At 66.6% G+C, this 16,977-nt stretch overlaps 2 protein-coding genes across 4 annotated transcripts; one reads left to right on the forward strand and one right to left on the reverse strand.

Annotated features, from left to right (window-relative positions):
* Positions 1–176: 176 nt before the first annotated feature.
* On the forward strand, positions 177–9,518 carry CACFD1 (calcium channel flower domain containing 1). 3 transcript variants are annotated; one of them, XM_037127737.2, is made up of 5 exons: positions 180–398; positions 3,336–3,408; positions 4,446–4,571; positions 7,267–7,374; positions 7,722–9,518. In XM_037127737.2, the coding sequence occupies exons 1-5, from the start codon at positions 278–280 to the stop codon at positions 7,810–7,812; spliced, it is 519 nt and encodes a 172-aa protein (XP_036983632.1). In that variant the 5' UTR covers positions 180–277; the 3' UTR covers positions 7,813–9,518. The 3 variants fall into 3 exon arrangements, with proteins under 3 accessions (XP_036983631.2, XP_036983633.1, XP_036983632.1); XM_037127736.2 differs by lacking the exons at positions 7,267–7,374; positions 7,722–9,518 and adding an exon at positions 5,017–5,594 and having other exon boundaries at positions 177–398; XM_037127738.2 differs by lacking the exon at positions 4,446–4,571 and having other exon boundaries at positions 178–398.
* Positions 9,519–9,663: 145 nt separating this feature from the next.
* On the reverse strand, positions 9,664–16,733 carry SLC2A6 (solute carrier family 2 member 6). Its single transcript, XM_037127818.2, has 10 exons — positions 16,573–16,733; positions 15,852–16,014; positions 14,618–14,824; positions 13,865–13,964; positions 13,107–13,318; positions 12,625–12,777; positions 11,963–12,071; positions 11,472–11,657; positions 11,155–11,300; positions 9,664–10,350 (listed from the first exon to the last, which is right to left on the reverse strand). The coding sequence occupies exons 1-10, from the start codon at positions 16,662–16,664 to the stop codon at positions 10,195–10,197; spliced, it is 1,524 nt and encodes a 507-aa protein (XP_036983713.2). The 5' UTR covers positions 16,665–16,733; the 3' UTR covers positions 9,664–10,194.
* Between the last annotated feature and the right edge of the window lie 244 nt (positions 16,734–16,977).

Below are 16,977 nucleotides of genomic sequence, written 5' to 3' on the forward strand. Positions count from 1 at the left end.
TGCTAATCCCATTGGGTGGATTTGTCCACCTGGGAGCCACGCAAAACCAGCCCCCTATGCTAATAAGGACGAGCCCTCCTGCCGCAAATCCTCACGGCCTTTGCGAGCCCCGCCCTCCATGCTAATAAGAGCGAAGCCCTCCTCCTATGCTAATTAGCCTCGCTGGGCCCCGCCCCTATGCTAAGGAGAGGCCTCTCCCACAAGGCTGCGCGCCGCCGGACGCGGCGGGCTCTGGAACCCTTTGTGAAGGCGGTGGGCTGCGCGGGTCAGCGGCGCCATGAGCGGCTCGGGCGGGGCGGCCTCGGCCTCCGTCAGCTCCGCGCCGCCCGCGGAGGAGGAGGGCATGACGTGGTGGTACCGCTGGCTGTGTCGTCTGTCGGGGGTGCTGGGGGCCGTGTGTGAGTACCGGGTCCCGGCGAGGGGCGGCCCGGCAGCCCCCTGCGCACGCGCGCCCCCGCGGAGAGGGCCTGTGGGTCCTGCGCGTGCAGCGCAGCGCCAGGCGGTTGCTATGGTTACCGCTCCGCGGCGGAGGCTCCCGGGTTTCCGGGCCGTGCTGGCAGCTCCGGGGACATTCCAGGAGGGAACCTGAGCTTCCGCGGGGAGTGCTGGGCTCGGCGGGGTCCCGGCACTGCCCCTCCGCGCCTCCCGGAGCCTGGGGCAGGCAGCGCGGCCCCGGCTCCAGGGCTTCCGGAGGTCGGCGGAGGCCGCTCGCAAGGCCGGGCCCTGCCTGGCCCCGAGGCAGCCGCGCCTGTTGACTTGGGCTGCAGCCGCCGTCACCTCTGTCTGTACCTGGGGCGGGCGTTTCCTGAGGGCCAGGTGCTGCGGCGAGGCGACAGGTGGCTCCCAAGCCCGGGCCCGGTGCTGAGCCGAGGGAGGAGGCAGTGCCTGCCCTCCGCTGTCCACTCTGCTTCGGCCACGTCTCACCTCCGCTCCTTTCCCCAGCCCTGCCCCCCGGCCTCGGGGCAGTCGGGGGCCGTTTTAGCACAGGCCCCACGGGGGAGGTACATAGGAAGGCGTCCCACTACAGAAGTAAAGTAAAGATCACGTGGCATGTCTTTCCACGCAAGCAAGTCTGAATGATCTGCGGCCCTCAGCGCTGTCAACCGCGGGAGTGGCCGAGGGCGCCGCGGGGGCCTTGGAAAGGGCACTTGCAGGAAGCCCGCAGGGTCTGAGCAGGGCCTGCCAGGCCCAGAGGGCTGCGCGCCGGGGCCCCCCCATTCAGGGCCCCCCTCCCAGGTGGGTGGAAGGAGGAAGCTGCGGAGCGTGGGGCTGGGGCCGCGCTGACCTTTGCCAGAGGCAGCGGTGGGACAAGGCCCTCCCCCAAACCCGGGAGGCCCCTAGTCCCTGCACTGCCCTTGAGCAGGGTTTTGACTTTGTGGAGGGGACTGGGGGCTTGAGGTCAGGTCAAGACAGGACCTTCTCAGAGGTGATTGGCTGTTTCCCTCGTGGGCCACACTGGGGGCAGAGGGTAGGGGAGGCAGTGACAGCGGCCCTGTGAGAGGAGGGGACCCTTGTTGCTGGGCTGGAGGCCTGCATCCTGCCTGCTCCCAGCTAACCAGGCATCCCATCCACTCCTGTGCTTCTCAAAGGGAGGCCCTGGGCCACCCTAGGAGCTTGAGGTATTGGGCCCCCCCCCCGCCATGAGTTTCACCTGCAGGTGTTGGGGGAGCTGACAGTGGAACAGCAGGTCTGAGCTAGGAGGGCCCACTTACTCGTGGGTGTTTCTCAATAGACTCGCAGTTGCCCCTGTGTTTTGCACCTGCGGAACCAGCCAGCCACCGTTTGGAGGCAGTGTCTTTGATCCAAGGCGGGGAGTCCGTGGGTGCAAAGGGCCGATTGCACCATTGTGTTGTCGGTCAGGGGATTGGGGTCTGCGGAGTCTCATGTCGAGGGGGTCTGGAGCCAGCCCCACAGAGGGACGACTGGAAAGTTTTGGGGGATCAGAAGTTATATGCAGATTTTCGACTGCATGGGGGTCGGCTGGCCTGCCCCCCATGTTGTCCAGGGGTCAGCTGCAGTCTGCTATGGGACAGAGCGCAAAGCAGACTAGGGTTTCGGGGAGGCGCTTACTGGGGGTCCTGACCGTCCTCAGGAGGGGAGGGCTGCACCCTCACTCTGCAAGGGTGTCGCCCACTCTGAGGGGACTTGCCCCAGTCCTTGAGTGTCTGGCTGGGCTGGAACCTGGTCCTCCCTAGGGTTGGCTGTTGAGAGGACAGTGGGATAGGGTCGGCGCTGGCCGCTGTCAAGTGCACTGGTCCTACAAGACAGTTGTCTTGTGGGCATCGGCGTCCGTAGCCCTGGGCTCCTGGCCACCTGAATGTCCGTGAGATGGGCCCAGGACCAGCGCCGCCTTTTGGCAGGCAGGAGGTGCAGCATCATGTTGGGGGGTCTCAGGGACACACAAGGGTAGTCCTGTTGCAGCAGGGCTCCCTTCGCCTGGGTTCCGCCCCCGCCGTTGGCTGTCTGCATCGGGTTACACGGGAAAGCAGGATTCCAGGCCACGCAGGGGCTCAGGTACACAGGAGCCCTGCAAGTTTAATGACCTGGTGGCCACGGGCTGCCTCCCAGGCCGGCTCCTGGCGCTCTCAGTGAGGCTGGGCTGCAGGCTGTGGGGAGTCGAGGGGGGTGGGTGCAGCGGGGAGGAGTGACCAAAGCCCCATTTTTGGGACCTCAGAGAAGCCACTCTCAGGGCAGAAGGGGGTACACCCCTCCCCAATGGGACCCCCGGCTGTCTCAGGGCTGGGTGGGCTGGGCGGGGCCTGTGCGTGGGAGAGAAACAGGCCTGAGAGGGGAGGGGAGCCTCCTGGCCGAGGTGGCCCGGCTGCTGTGTGGTCACAGCCGGACTGCAACCCAGGTCTGCTGGTCCTGACCTCTGATCTGAAGGAGGTGGCCCTCGTCCTGACCCAAACCCCGTCTTCCAAGTCAGAGGACTCCTCATGTGGATGGCCCTGGGGCAGGGCCACCGGCCTGGACAGGCTTTCTCTCCTATGTCACAACTGCCTTGTACGACCCAGGTTTGGTTCCAGTGGGGCTCAGAGGGCCCTGGAACGGGGAGGCTGACACCCCCACTGCCTCGCTGAGCTCTGAGCTGGCTGTGCTCCGGCTGAGGCGCTGGGGTGAGCAGCCCCCTCTGTGAGTCTCTGACCTCGCCTGTGACACTGGTGGCCGTGCTGGCCCCCCTTGTCTCCGGTGGCAGACGGCTGGGTACTGGGAGAAGAGCTGAGCACGGGGTGTCGGGAGCGACTCTGGTGGCACAGGCTGCCTCCCCAGGTCGCCTGCCCAGGGGACCGGCCCTTCCTCTGTGCTGACTCCTGCCCGTGTCTCTTGCTTTCAAGCCTGCGCCATCTCCGGCCTCTTCAACTGTGTCACCATCCACCCTCTGAACATCGCGGCCGGCGTGTGGATGATGTGAGTAGGCCCGGGCCTGGCTCACCTGGTGGGCTCCAGGGCAGGTGGCCTTCCAGTCACCTTGCAGCTCTTCACCCCTTTCATGCCCACCTTGCCCAGCTTTCCTGATTCCCAAGAGGCCCAGGGCCTGGGACGCCCACTGAGGCCTTTACTGGGTGTAGGGTCCAGGCCACGAACACCTGCCCAGAGTCTGCAGAGCCTGCAGCAAGCCCCCCCGCCCTGGGCCATGCCCCGGGGAGTGCCTGAGGCTGTGGGGCCAGCGGAGGCCTGTGAGTGAGGAGGGTGGTTCCTGGGAGCTGCTGGCAGGTGGTGGGATCGGGAGAACCCAGCTGGGGGTCGGCACTGGGCCAGTCCCACGGAGCAGGAGTCGGTGCGGGGTCAGGCTTTAGGAGGCTCTGGGGGAGCCCTTGCCTATGTGCTCCCAGGGTCGCTGGGTCCCTTGGGGAGGGAAGGGAGGGTGAGCACCGGCCTGCACAGGGGTGGCTGGCGCCCTGCAGACCTGGTTTGGGAGGGCTGTGGTCCCGCCCTCAGGGAGGTGGGGCGAGGCCTGGGGGCTTGCTCCCAGGGGCAGCAGCACTGGGCCCTTAGGCAGAAAGAGTTGGCCAAGCACGGTGACGGCCAAGTTGGGCAGCCTGGCCCAGGCCGGTAGTCAGGCTGGGGGCCTTGCTGGTTGTGCGGGGAGGTCCTGCTCTGGGGGGCATGGGTCGGCTTTTGGGGTACCCTGACTCATTCAGTCAAATGAGGGTACCAGGGTGCTTTGCCCTGGGCCTGGGGGCAGACGGCAGGGCTCCGGGCCTGTGACCACGACCCAGCCGTAGAGGGCTGGAGGCTGACGCAGACTTCCTGGGCTTGGCTGTCCCCAGCCTGGACACAGGTTGCGCAGAAGGTTCCCTGAGCTTCCCCCAGGCGTGGGCTCCAAGGGTGGGGCTGTCAGGCCGGTCTGCTCTCTGGGCCCTGCACCTCGGGCACAGCTGCCCCGGCCGCTGGGGATGCTGGTGGCAACAGCAGCAGGGCCACCCCTCTCGCTTGCCCCGCAGCACCAACGCCTTTGTCCTGCTGCTCTGCGAGGCGCCCTTCTGCTGCTCGTTCGTCGAGTTTGCCAACACGGTGGCCGCGAAGGTGGACCGGCTGCGCTCCTGGCAGAAGGCCGTCTTCTACTGCGGGTGAGGGGCTGTGGGGTAGGCCCTGCGTGGCTCCCAGGTCCTGCCTGCTCGGGGGCCTGAGGGTGGCTGCACTGGGGGGTGGGGGCAGCTGCACCGGGCCCCCTTGGTAGAGGGTCCCCTGGTGCACCTTGGGGCACATCTGGTAGGGCTACAAGATAGGACCCGCGGCTCCGTGGTGCGCAGCTCAGATGGGAGTAGCACGGCCTCCCGGCGTTGTGTGCGGTGTAGAGAACAGAGGAGCCCGTGTTCTGTCCCTCAGCCGCACCACCCAGCAGGTCTGGTGTGTTCCTGTGCCCAGGGCCTGCGCGGCCTCCCAGAGTGCAGGCGACCCCACGCCCTGGCGGGAAGAGGGGAGCAGGCTGCGGGGCAGAGCATGGGCCTTGCCCGCACTTTGCCCCTCGTGGTCTGTGTCCAGTGGCGCGGCACTCCCCGTCTGTGTCCCCAGGTGCACTAGCCTCAGGGTGCGTTTGATGCGGAGGGGCATCTGGAGCTGCGCCCGGTGCCCGGGAGGCCCAGGGCGGCTTCTGCAGGCAGCAGGAGCTGGGATGGTCTCTAACTTCGTCCGGCGTCTCTAGAGGCAGAGAGGAGGGTCTTGCTGCTCAGGCTCCTGCCCCTCCTGAGGCCCCGCCATTGGGGCGGAGCAGGGAGATGGGTCCCGTTCTGAGCCACAAACCTCTGTGCATCTGCGTGTCCCTCGCCCTGGCCTTTATTGTTTAGTGTGTTTTTTAAAGGCCAGCGGTCGTGCGTACTCATTAAAGACAGTGTGGAAAGCCTGGCCGGGTGGCTCCGTGGGTTGGAGCGTCGTCCTGTGTACCAGGAGGCTGCGGGCTCAACCGCGGGGCGGGCGCGTACGGGAGGCACCCACCCAGTGTTTCTGTCGCTCCCTCTCTCTGCCTAAAACGAGTAAAAAATGTATCCTCGGGCCCTTTAACATATCCTTGAACCCTTGTTAAAAAAGAAAACACGAAAAAATAATACTCATTTGGAAACTAGAAAACGGCCGCCTTGTCCATGCGTCCCTGTGTCTGCAGGAGCCGGCTCAGCCGTCAGGGGCAGATGTAGATCCTGCTTCACCTCCACTCGGGACCCGTAGAAACCCTTCGGTACAACTACAGCCACTTCACACGGTTGCGGTTGCTTCCAGTGGGGGGGATGTGCCTGCAGCCGGCACGCTCTCCCGAATCTGGGCTAAGTCCCGCCGAAGCCCCGCCTCCTGCTGACTTCCCAGGGCTGCCACCACTCAGATTCCGGGGGGCAGCCCCCTTGTTTTGCAAAGAGGAGGTTGCCTGGCTGCTCCCCGCCAGCCTGCCAGTGCCCCACACTGTTAGCGGTTCCGTCTGCTCTCTGAGCAAGACGCTGCCCCAGGCTTTCACTGGTTGCCCTTTCTGTCCTGACAACCGTCTGGGCTTTTGTCACCTGCCTGTGTCTTCGCGTCTCGTCGGGCCCTATGTCTTGGTGTGGGCGGCTCCCCGGCCTCTGCGGACGCGCTCTGGGTCTTACTCTGGCCTGTTGCAGCCTCGGTTTTGCCCGGGCAGCTTTCCCCTGCAGCCCTTTCCCTGCGCGGCGTCTGCGGCCTCTCACCACGCAGGCGTCTGTAGCCGTGATTGGCCCTCGAAGAGCACGGGGTTCAGGGCGCGGGCCCCCAAGGTCAAAGCCCAGGTTAGCTTCGACTCCCCAAATGGAACTGTTGGCAGTGTGCTGTTGACCAGAAGGAAGCCTTATTGATAACAAACTGTCCATTAGGATGCGTTTTGTATGTTATCGGCAGTATATACCGTATCCTAACGGAACGAAAGCTAAAGAAACTGATTAAAATCGTGTTTGCTGAAAAAGATCCACGTGTGTGGACCTGTGCCATTCAGACCTGTGTTGTGCGAGGGTCACGCGTTCAGCCAGATTGGAGATTCGGTTGGTCAGGTCCCACTCTCCCCCCACCGAGCAGCCTGCGGCCTTATCTCCCCTCTCCAGGGCTCGTGGGGGCCGGGACTGGGAGGCCTCCTCCAGGAAGTGACGGACGGGTGCTGGCCCTCAAGTCGCCGAATGTTTTCCCGTGGTTCCCTGGTTTGGTTCAAGTCAGGTGCCGCCACTGAAAATCTGGGGACCAAGGGTCAGCCGAGAACACTGACGCCGAGCGGTCACGTGCCGCCAGGTGGTGCCGCATCACAGTGGCGACCTGCCCAGGACAGCCACTTAGCTGCCACGACCCTTGCAAGGAGAACGTGCCTTCTGCGGTGTGACCCTCGGGGAGCGTTCTCGTTGGGCCGGGGCAGGCTTTAGGGAGCCCCTCAGAGCCGGCAGGGCCTCTGCCGTTTGCGCCTCAGCCCCGCCCAGTCTGAGGCCCCGCCCAGTCTGAGGCCCCGGTCTGACCCCAGCCGCACAGGGCAGAGCCTAGGCCTCGAGAAGCGCGGTGACCCTGCTGCCACAGCTGCTGAGGGTCCCCCAGCCTGCCTGCTCGTGACAGGGGCCGAGTGCCTCCTGCTGTCTGACCTTTTGGGACACAGACCCACGGATGCTCTCGGGCTTCTCCCTGGAAAGTGCACCGAGTTTGGCAGCCAGGTTCCTGGGTGTCGGAAGGACTCAGGAAGCCCGGCCATGACCGTCCCAGCTGACTCTGGGGCTCCTTCCTGAACCTGGCCGTCCGGGAAGGAGGCCTGAAGTGGGATGGCGTGCCCCTTGACCTTCGCTTCTCCCCCAGGATGGCTGTCGTCCCCATCGTCATCAGCCTGACCCTGACCACGCTGCTGGGCAACGCCATCGCCTTCGCCACCGGAGTGCTGTACGGGCTCTCCGCCCTGGGGAAAAAGTGCGTCCGCCCGTCCCAGGTCCCAGCCCTCAGCGGGGTCTGTCCTCCCGCCTCCTGGGCCTCCCAGTGAGGAAGGTCTGAGAGTGGCCCCTGGGGTTTGGTTGTGGAGACAGGCACAGAGGTTGTCCGTGGTCAGCCAGCCTCCCGAGGGTGTTCAGCTCTAGGGAGTGACAGCAGGGGAACCCGCAGGGCCTTGGGGTGGCTGAGCCCCGTCACAGCCTGTGGCTGGGGTGGCAGATGTGGCCCGGGAGGGCCCCCCCAGTGCCCCTGCCCGTGCTGTGGTCAGCTGCTGCCCTGCCTCGCAGCGCCCCGCAGCTCGTGGTGACCCCCACCCACTTTCTCCCCAGGGGGGACGCCATCTCCTACGCCCGGATCCAGCAGCAGAAGCAGCAGGCGGATGAGGAGAAGCTGGCAGAGACCCTGGAGGGGGAGCTGTGATGTGGCTCTGGGTCCGCCCGGGGCTCTGTGTGAGCGTGGGGCCGGGCCCGCAGCGGGACTGAGGGCAGCCTGGAAGAGGAGCTGTCGCCCCCAGCTTCCCTGCCCGCCCCCAGCCTGGACTCCTCCCGCCTGCCCCTCTCCCCAGGCCGGCATCTCCAGGCCCCAAGCTGGTGCAGAGGTGCCGGGGCGAGGGCTCCGAGGGCCTTGGCCAGCAGTGAGGAGATGGGCAGCACCAGCCGCAGGCCACCTGGGCCGCAGGCCTCGAGGCGGAGACAGCGGGCCGCAGCTCTGCACCTCCCGGCCCTGGCAGCCTGGCACGGCTGGGGACAGGCCTCGGGTGGGCCTCCGGACTTCTCTGGCGACGCAGGTCCTCCTCCAGAGTGTCCCTCCTCTAGGCTGAGCCACCTGGGCCCTCCTCTGTCATCGGGGCCCAGCAGTGTCCCAAGGGCTGTGTGCTGCGGCTCGTGGCCCCTCAGCTGTGCTCTCTGGGGGCCCCCAGCCCTTCTACAAGGCTCCTGCGGCCCCTGGCACAGCTGGAGCCCTGGGCCAGGCTGTCCTCCAGCATTTCAGAACTGGCAAGGGCCAGCCTCCCCCCCCCCCCACGCCCTGGTGCTAAGGCAGTACCCCAGCCCTGTTAGGAGCAGGGGGCCTGGCCCAGTGCCGGTGCTCCTGCCGGCCTACCCCCACCTTCAGAGACCTGGGCAGCCGGCTGTCTGCACGGCATCGGGCGCCAGCCCGGTGGGGGCGTGGCCTGGGGGCAGGGCAGGGAGTGTGCAGAGCTGGTGTGGGGGCCGGGGCGGCCCCCTTGGGACCTGTGCCTTCATCTCCCCCAGGGTCCTTCCACACCTGTCCTTTCCTTGTGCCCCCCCCCTCAGCCCACTGGCCATTCTGACTACCAGGCCAGCCCTTGGCCAGTGGGTATGTCTGACAGCCCGGCTGAGGCCGGCAGCACTGGGCGGAAACCGGCCCAGCACCCGCTCCCCAGAGCGCGCAGGGCAGAGTCTTGCCGGGCAGGGCCCAGTCCAAGGGCGTGCCCATGCACAGCTTCCCTGACGGGCCTTCAGTCCCTGCTGGAGGCTGTGGGCCTCTCGTGCTGCCTGGGGCATCAGTGGGTCTCCCAGGGAGCTGCCCAGGCCGAGCCCAGGGCCTTCGGTGTGGCCGGGGGAGCAGGACACATGTCCTGGGGGGTCCTCTGGGGCGGGGTTTGAGGGCCGTGTGTGCGTGGTGTGTGTGTCTCCTCCCACGTGTGCTGTGATGAGGACCTGTCTACCTCCCGGGCGTGGAGCCTGCTGCCCTTTTGGCTCATTCTTACCCAGGACACAGGCTTGGGGCCACCCCTGCCGGCCCTCCTGCCTCTACCCCAGGGGACTTGCTGACCATTGTCCTTGCTGCAGGGGTGGGGCTGGGTGTGTGTGACAGAAAGGCCACTCCTTGCCCCGAGAGGACATGGGGTAGGTGCCGGGCAGGCTACTCACCTGAGGTTCCCAGTCAGTCTGATGGGCCCCATCCTGCAGTGGGTGACCCTGTCTCTGAATGGCAGTCCTGCCTTGCCAGGAATACTGTCCCGGTGGCTGAGGGGACCGGGCCACCAGGGCAACAACTGCCTGCCTCCCTGTATCTGGACTCCCTGGTCCCAGTCCTTGTTTGCTCTGTTTACCTTGACTCTTGAGCAATAAAGCCCGTGGCCATTTGTATGCTCACATGCACGCTGTCTCCAGTGAGTGTGAGGGGCGCCCCCCCCACATCGCGCTCGGCTGGCCCCAGGCCCCCCTGTGGGAGGAGTGGGCTGTCCAGCAGCTCCTGTCTGCCCCACTGGGGACAGGTGGGGGCGGCAGGCCTGGCGTCCGCGGCTGGCAGTGTGGCCTGGCTGGAGGGGGCTCCCCCGCCAGAACTCCAGTTTATTTCCATAAACAGGGCACACGGTTTGCAGGTGGGAGCCCTCGGGAGCCTGCTCCCAGATGCCGGGCTGGGGCAGGAGTGCGTGTGGGCCGGTCCTGTGCCCTGGCCCGGGGGCCGCTGGGAGTCCTTGGGGCAGACTTCTTCCTGCTTTCTCCCAGTCGCTCAGCGGTGGCTCGGGTCGGAGCAGGGTGACGGGACGCCGTCTCTGCGGGAGCCCCTCCACTTCCCCGTCTCTGTCCTCGTCACCACCCCCCGGGCAGGGTGGCCAGTGCTCCCCTGTGGTGCGTGCCGCCACGTCTGTCCGCAGGTCTTGGCCAACGTCCGAATGGCGCCTCAGGCCGCCTGCGGAGGGACCCTGCTGGACAGTGCTGTTGGCTGTCCTGCGCCAGGGAGCTTGGGTCGGGGGTGGCGTCCGGCTGGTGGCAGGTCGCTGCCGCCTCCCAGGCTCTGGGTGCAGGTCAGTGGCCAACTTGGAGGCCTGGCCTAGCGCAGGAAGGACCTCCTCCCGCTGCGAAAGAAGGACTCGATCTGCTCCAGCGACCGGCCCTTGGTCTCGGGCACGCAGCAGCCGGTGAACACCAGGTTCACCAGGCAGATGGCGGCAAAGAAGTAGAAAGGCACCTGAAGGCCGAAGGCATTCTGGGGGCAGAGAAGAAGTGTGCGGTCACGGGGGACCGAGGGTCCTCCTGCCCCCACAGGGGCTTTGGTGGCCCTGTTAGCAGTAGCCAGCCTTTGGGGCTCCCCCTGCTCTGTCCTCCCCGCTCAGGGACCCAGGGCCCCCCGCTGCCTCCAGTAGGAGATGGAGGGCTCAGTGGCTGTCAGGGCCCTGGAAGTCTGCACCCAGCCCTCCTCCTCTGGTGTGAGCCCTGGGATTTCCTCCCTGCCCAGCAGGCTCCACTCAGAGCCTGACATGGCCGGAGACTCAGCTCAGGCAGCCCTGGCCATCCCTCCCTGCCCATCTGTGCCCCTTTCCGGGGGGCTGTGCACACTCCCCTGCCCAGCCCTCTGGCCCATTCTGGGCCCAGCCCTGCCTGGCCCCGGGCACGCACAGGCTTAGCCACCTGTCCGAGTCTCCTGCTTGTGAGCTGGGACCCAGGGCTCAGAGATCCACTGGCTACTGGGCTTAGGGCCCAGAGGTGGAGTTCAGCCAGGTAGAGGCTCTGTGTGTGGTGTTCAGGGCACCCCGTGTGGGCTGAGACCCGACCTGCCCATCCAGACAGGAGGCCCAACTGTCCTGGAGGGCGGCTGTGCCAGTGGGTGTGGCTTCTCGGAAGATCAGCTGACTTCTCAGAACAGTCCCCCCCTCCACCCGGCGGTCACGGTCACCAGGGAGCCTGAGCTGGCCTCCATGTGGAGGGTGTATCCCAGCCTCTCGGAGGACAGGAGGGAGAAGCCCAGCAGGGCCCCTGGCAGTGGCTGGAGGGGCCCGGGCCCAGCACTCACCACCACCAGCAGGAAGGACTTGGTGAGGGCGAAGGCCGTGAGCCAGCTGACCAGCACGCAGAGCCCCGAGGCGGCGCCGCGGGCCCGCAGCGGCAGGATCTCTGACATGAGCAGCCAGGTGATGGGCCCCCAGCCCATGGCGTAGCCTGCACAGGGGGCGGGGCGGCTGCTCAGAGAGCCCTCCCCGGCTGCCCCCGACCGCCCAGGGTGGCAGGGCCCACCCATGCCACAGTCACGGCCTCCACACCTCGCCACCCGACAGCCCCCCACTGCCCACCCGGCAGCCCGCCCGCCCTGTGGTGTCCTTGGCCCCATACCCATGATGAAGACCATGGTGGCCAGCAGGGGCACCAGGGTGAGGGAGCCGGTGGGCGTGGCCAAGGGCTGCTCCGTGTCCCCCAGGGGTGCGTTCTCGAGGCCCACGGTGATGTTCGGGGTCACGGGCTTGGGGCCGAATTGGACATACAGCCCCAGTGTCAGGTTAGCAGCGAACATGACGGAGGCTGTGGACAGACGGGTGGCCCTCGGGGGTCAGGACCCTGTGAGCCAGGGGCTCCTCGAAGCCCTTCTGTGCCCTGTACCCTGCGTGGCCCGGTTCTTCCCCAGGTGGCCATGGGCCACTTGCACAGGGCGCAGGTTCCTCCCTGGGACATGTCAGCGTTGCTCTGGAAGTCCCCGGACACCTTCCCAGGGTGCTCTGCATGCCGGGCCTGTCTCGGTGCTGGGGGTCAAGTCCAACCCGGGCACCCCGGAGCTCCCAGCCACACGGCACTCGCCGTGAGGAGGAGGAGGAGGTGGCAGAACCCACCTGAGACGAAGAGCAGGGCCTTGCGGCCAGCCAGGTCCATGGTCAGGGCCGCAATGAGCACCGACAAGAGCCTCACGGCCCCTACGATGGCCGCGTCCTCTTCGGGGGGCTGCAGGGAGGGAGCCCCCGGGCTGAGGGACCCTGGCCTGCTGCTCCCGTCCCTCCTCCCCCCGCCCAAAGGCGTGCAGGGTGCTCGGGTCCTGGGCCACAGCCAGAGCCTCTCGGAGCCACTGAGCCCCCACTGAGCACAGGCACTTTCCTGGTCACCTGCCCTGGCCTACAGGGGCCCAGAACCTAGGCCTGATGGCACTGGTGGGACAGCTGTCACTAATCCCCAGATCTCCTCTCCCTCTGAGCCCAGGGCAGGCGATGAGCTCACGCACGTGTTATCTCCACTCCGCAGAGAAGGAAGCTGAGGTCTGGGGGAAGCAGCTCGGCTCAGCCAGAGGCAGGGACTCTGAACTGGGGTCAGTGCCCCGCCCCCCCGGCCGCGCCCCCCCCCCCCCCCGCCGCCTGCGTGTGCTCACACTGGTTTTCGCTGTACCCTGTGTACTTGACTGTGGAACATGCGCTCTGCTTGCAAACGGGGCTCTGAGAACAGGCCCCTGACCCAGACACAACCTCGGGCCCCTGGCTGTCCCCACCAGCGCCTGCGCCCTCACCAGCAGCACTGCAGTGCTGTTGAAGATGGGCTGCAGGTAGACCAGCACCGGCGTGATGCCTGTCAGCTGCTGCAGGAAGCGCATGAGCACAGCGATGGTGATGGGCCGGTACACGTGGGGGTCCCGGGCCTCGGCCCACGACATGCGGCTGCTCTGGAGACACAAGGCCACCACTGAGGGGGCTGGGCCCACCCACCAGCATGCGCCACCCTGCCCCGGACTGCACGGAGTGGGGCAGACTCCCCTCCTCCCTCTCCAGGAAACAACCCAGGCCAGGGGATGGGCCGGGGGCCCTGCCTGGACGCCCCGCTCCTGCCTGGGTCAGTGGTGGGCCTCAGGCTGTGACATTTGGAGGTGGCAACACAGGCATCCCAGTTTCCCAGGAAAAGCAAGCAAGGCTCAGAAAGGCCACAGCCGCACACAGCTGGGGGCGCCGGAGGCAGCAATGGGGGCGGGCTGGGCACTCCCCCTGCACTCCCCACCTGTCTCTGGACGTTGTCCCGGATCTGCTGGAACTCCTGGCCGATGTCGGCATCGGCCCCGCGCAGCCAGGCCAGCGCCCGCAGCGCCTCTGCATCTCGGCCCCGCGAGAGCAGGAAGCGTGGCGAGTTGGGCATGAAGCTGAGCAGCAGGACCATGATGACCACGGGCCCCTCCCCGGCCACCGCCAGCCAGCGCCAAGGCAGCAGGAGGCCTGGGGGCGAGGGGGTGGAGGGGCTGAGGTCCAGGGCGGTCTGGACACAGAAACCCCTCCCACCAGTCCTCTGAGCAACTTCATCCACCCTCCAGGGCCAGTCCCTGGGCTGCCTCCTGTGGGAAGTCTACCCTGATTACCGCAGGCCCGTGCTCCAGGAATTGCCTGGCCCCGAGCACAGGGCCCCCGTCCCTGAAGGGCATCAAGGGCCACAGCAGGGTCTTGGTGGGGGAGCCTGACCATGCAAGACCCCAGGCTGCACCACCAAACCCGGTCCCACCTCCCCCAGCTGCACTCTGACCCCTCTCCTGTGTGGGCTCCCCTCCCAAACTGATAGAAGCACTCAGCTGTCAAAAGACAGTGCGAAGACTATCGGCCGGGCGGAGCCCTCACTTCCCCAGGGCAGGCCAGGGCCTTGTGGCCAAGGGGGGCAGTTCTCTCGCTCCCAGCCAGGCCTTTCTCCGCTCACTCATTCCTTCCCTTCCCACCTGGTCCCCCCCCCCCCCCGTGCCCTGCCTCCCACGGCCTGCTCTCCGCTGGTCTTACCAAGGGCGTAGAGAGACAGCGAGCCGAACACCGCCATGAGCTGGGGCGTGGCCCCCAGAGCCCCACGCACGCCCGGGGGGGCTATCTCAGACACATACACCTGCAAGACATGCCACGCCCCCCCCAGCCTTTGATGAGAATGCTGGGCTTGGCCAAGAGAGCGGCAGCGGCCCCAGTGGTCCTTGAGAGGAGGAAAGTGGGGGTTTCCGGTGGGTTTCTTGTCCTGAACGTGACTCACTTCCTGACCTCCCGTGGGCCTCAGTTTCCCTGACTCTCAAGTGGGCAGTGTGAGGCAGGGAATTGGGAGGCATAAAGGCACCCAGACTCGGGTCTCTGCTCCTCCCGCCATGCCCCAGTGGTCCCCGCCCAGCCCCTCCCTGGGGGTGTACGGAGAGTGGAGGCCAGGGCCGAGGCACCAGGGCCGAGGCACCAGGCAGGCGGCACCAGGCAGGCGGCAGGACAGGGACTTCCCTTTCCTCCTCGTTGCTCAATGTGGAATTTCTCCAATTGAGCAATGAGTGACTGTCAGAAAATGGGGTAGGAAGTCGGGGAGTCCAGAGTGGGGGAAGCTGGGGCATGGGGGCAGATGTCCCGAAAATTAGCTTCCCTGTTCCGGGTGAGCTGAGGTTCCTCAGCAAGCGCATCCCTGCTGACCGGTGGACACGGGCTGGGAGGCCAGGAGCCCGTATCTGACGGCGGTCAGCATGCCCCTGAGGCTGCGAGGGGCCCTGGGGTGGACGGTCCTGGCCTTACCGGGATGCAGGCTGCCGTGAGCCCCCCGGCGAAGCCCGTCAGCATCCTGCCCAGCAGCAGCATCCAGAGACCGCGGGCGCCCGCCATGAGAGCATAGCCGGCCACTGAGGGCACCGCCGAGAACATGATGCTCAGCTTCCGGCCCAGCAGGTCGTTGAGCAGCATGGCGCTGAGGCCGCCGGCTGCGGCACCCAGTGTGAACACAGACTGTGGAGAAGGGGCAGGGCGGGCATGTCTGGGCGTGCAGCACTCACTGCCCCACAGAGCCTGGAGACAGCTGCTTTTCCAGGCTGGCTCTGGGGGCCGGGGCTGCAGACAGACTCTGGGACTCGCGTGGTAGTGAGCCTCCCGTCTCCAGAGGTGTACAAGCAGCACGTGGACAGCCATTCATTAGGGATGCCACAAAAGGAAGTCCTGCTCTGGGGAGGCGGCGGGGCTACGCGTCCCAGTGGCCTTGTCCTGCCTGACATTTATGTGTCTAGTGCTATGACACAGCAGCAGATGGGAAGATTCTGTGACTTGACGCCCCTGGGGTTTGAATACCTGGGGGGTCTCGGGCTCCCCATCCAGCACAGTGAGCAGGACCCCGTCAGGGAACTGGGCACGTGGCTCAGTCTGTATGAGCCTCAGCCCCGTCCACTGTTTTGTGGGGAGAGGGCAGGCCCCACCTCGGAGGGTGGGGCCCAGAGTCAAGCAGCTCTCCCGTGGAGTGCCCAGCGCCACGCCCGGCACACTGTGAGCGCTCAGTCCCTGGCGGGTATTATTATTATCTCAGCTTCTCTGTTGTAACTGTAGACCCGAGGCCCCTGAGGTTGTGGGTGCAGAGTCTCGGGCTCTGGAGGCCTGAGTTCTTCCTTCCACGTGCCCCAGTCCGTCCTGGGCCCCCCTGCTCCAGCTGGGGCTCCTTCCTCGGGCCGCTGATGTCCCAGACCCTGCCATCCAGGGAGGCGTCTTCTCCAGGTGGAGTGTCTGTGGAACCCTCGACCCCACGGGGTGGAGACCTTACAGGACGCCTCCCCACCTGCTCCTGCCCACTCCTTCTCCATCAGCTTCACTTCCTCCTTTTGTTTCAGAGCCGTCATTGGGCCTCATTCCCCACCCCGCCCCTCCTGGAGCACAAGGGGAAGGGCAGAGCCCTATGGCTGAGATTTATGGGGGTCCCTATCTGGGGACAGAGCTCGGCGGGTCCCTGCACCCCCACCCTGCCCCTCCCCACTCAGAGCATGGCCCTCACCCCGAACCAGGAGGCCTGGACCTTGGTCAGACTCAGGTTTGGATCTGGGGAGTGCTCCAGGGCCGGGATGACCGGGGACGTGTAGACCAGGGCGTAGCCGAAGCTGAAGTTGCCCAGCACAGCGGCGAAGGTAGCCAGGAACACCCTCTTGTTCTGGGGGGCCCTGTGGGAGTGGGGTGGGGGCAGAGAGTGGGGGTCTTTGAGTCCCTCCCCACCAGTCTACTGCCTGTGCTGAGCAGCACTCAGGGGGCAGCGCTGGAGAGGGCCAGGTCCAGGGCCAGCAGGGTGGCACCTCCCCAGGGCCGAGGGCCGGCTCCCCTGGGGAAGCCCAGGGCAGGTGTACACCCTCCAGACGAGGGGAGGGTTGGCGGTGGCTGAGACACGGAGGCAGGGCGGGGGGCTTTTATCTGAAGGGGCCGCGAGGTCTCTGCTCTCAGCATCGCTCTGCCCACCCGGGCTCGCTGTGCGACCTCAGGCAGGCCCTTCGCTCTCTCAGCTCTAGTGTCCCTGTCTGTGCAGGCTGCCACCTGGGCCCGGTACTGGAAGGCGTGTGTGTGTGTGGGGGGGGGCGGCGACACACACCCAGCTCCTTAAATAGGACTAGCGTCTCCAGGGCAGGAAAGAGCCAGATGGCCCCTTGGTGGCCACTCCCGGATGGTCAGTGGAGGCCCGAGGTAGAAAGCAGCCCCCACCCACAGCCCGCAAGTCCATCAACTCTCACCCGACTCGCGTCCTCTCCCCCAGCGACGGGGGCGGGTTCTCGGGGAATGTGTCATAGTCCTGGCCCTCGGCTCCCAGCAGGGGCTCCTGCATGGCCACCTCCTCTGTCACTAGCGCGCTGCCACCGAGGGGCCGGGGCAGGGTCTGGCTGCAGGGCTTGGAGCATCCGGCCCAGCCCGCAGCTCCGCCCCTGCTGCTGCGATTGGCTGCGGGGTGGCCCTGCAGAGTAGGCGCTGGCCAATGGGCGTCCGCGAGCGGTGCGGATGCTCGGAGGTAGAGCGCCGCCGGGCTTTCCCGGGGCGCGGGCTCGGTTACGGGGCGCTGGGCAGCCGGGCTTTCCCAGGGCGTAGACTAGGGTGCAGGGTGCGGAGCGCAGGCGCGGCACTGGGGCGGGTCGGCCTGGCTT

This window comes from Artibeus jamaicensis, unplaced genomic scaffold (assembly GCF_021234435.1).
Source record: "Artibeus jamaicensis isolate MK-2021 breed Jamaican fruit bat unplaced genomic scaffold, CSHL_Jam_final contig_471, whole genome shotgun sequence".
Classification (NCBI taxonomy): domain Eukaryota; kingdom Metazoa; phylum Chordata; class Mammalia; order Chiroptera; family Phyllostomidae; genus Artibeus; species Artibeus jamaicensis.

Coding starts and splice junctions, on each gene's coding strand:
- CACFD1 (XM_037127737.2), top strand. CDS start 278: ATGAGCGGCTCGGGCGGGGCGGCCTCGGCCTCCGTCAGCTCCGCGCCG. Junction 399..3,335: donor GGGGGTGCTGGGGGCCGTGT/GTGAGTACCGGG, acceptor CTTGCTTTCAAG/CCTGCGCCATCTCCGGCCTC. Junction 4,572..7,266: donor AAGGCCGTCTTCTACTGCGG/GTGAGGGGCTGT, acceptor CTTCTCCCCCAG/GATGGCTGTCGTCCCCATCG.
- SLC2A6 (XM_037127818.2), bottom strand. CDS start 16,664: ATGCAGGAGCCCCTGCTGGGAGCCGAGGGCCAGGACTATGACACATTC. Junction 13,319..13,864: donor GCTGTCTCTCTACGCCCTTG/GTAAGACCAGCG, acceptor CCTCGCCCCCAG/GCCTCCTGCTGCCTTGGCGC. Junction 12,072..12,624: donor ACAGCACTGCAGTGCTGCTG/GTGAGGGCGCAG, acceptor CCCTCCCTGCAG/CCCCCCGAAGAGGACGCGGC.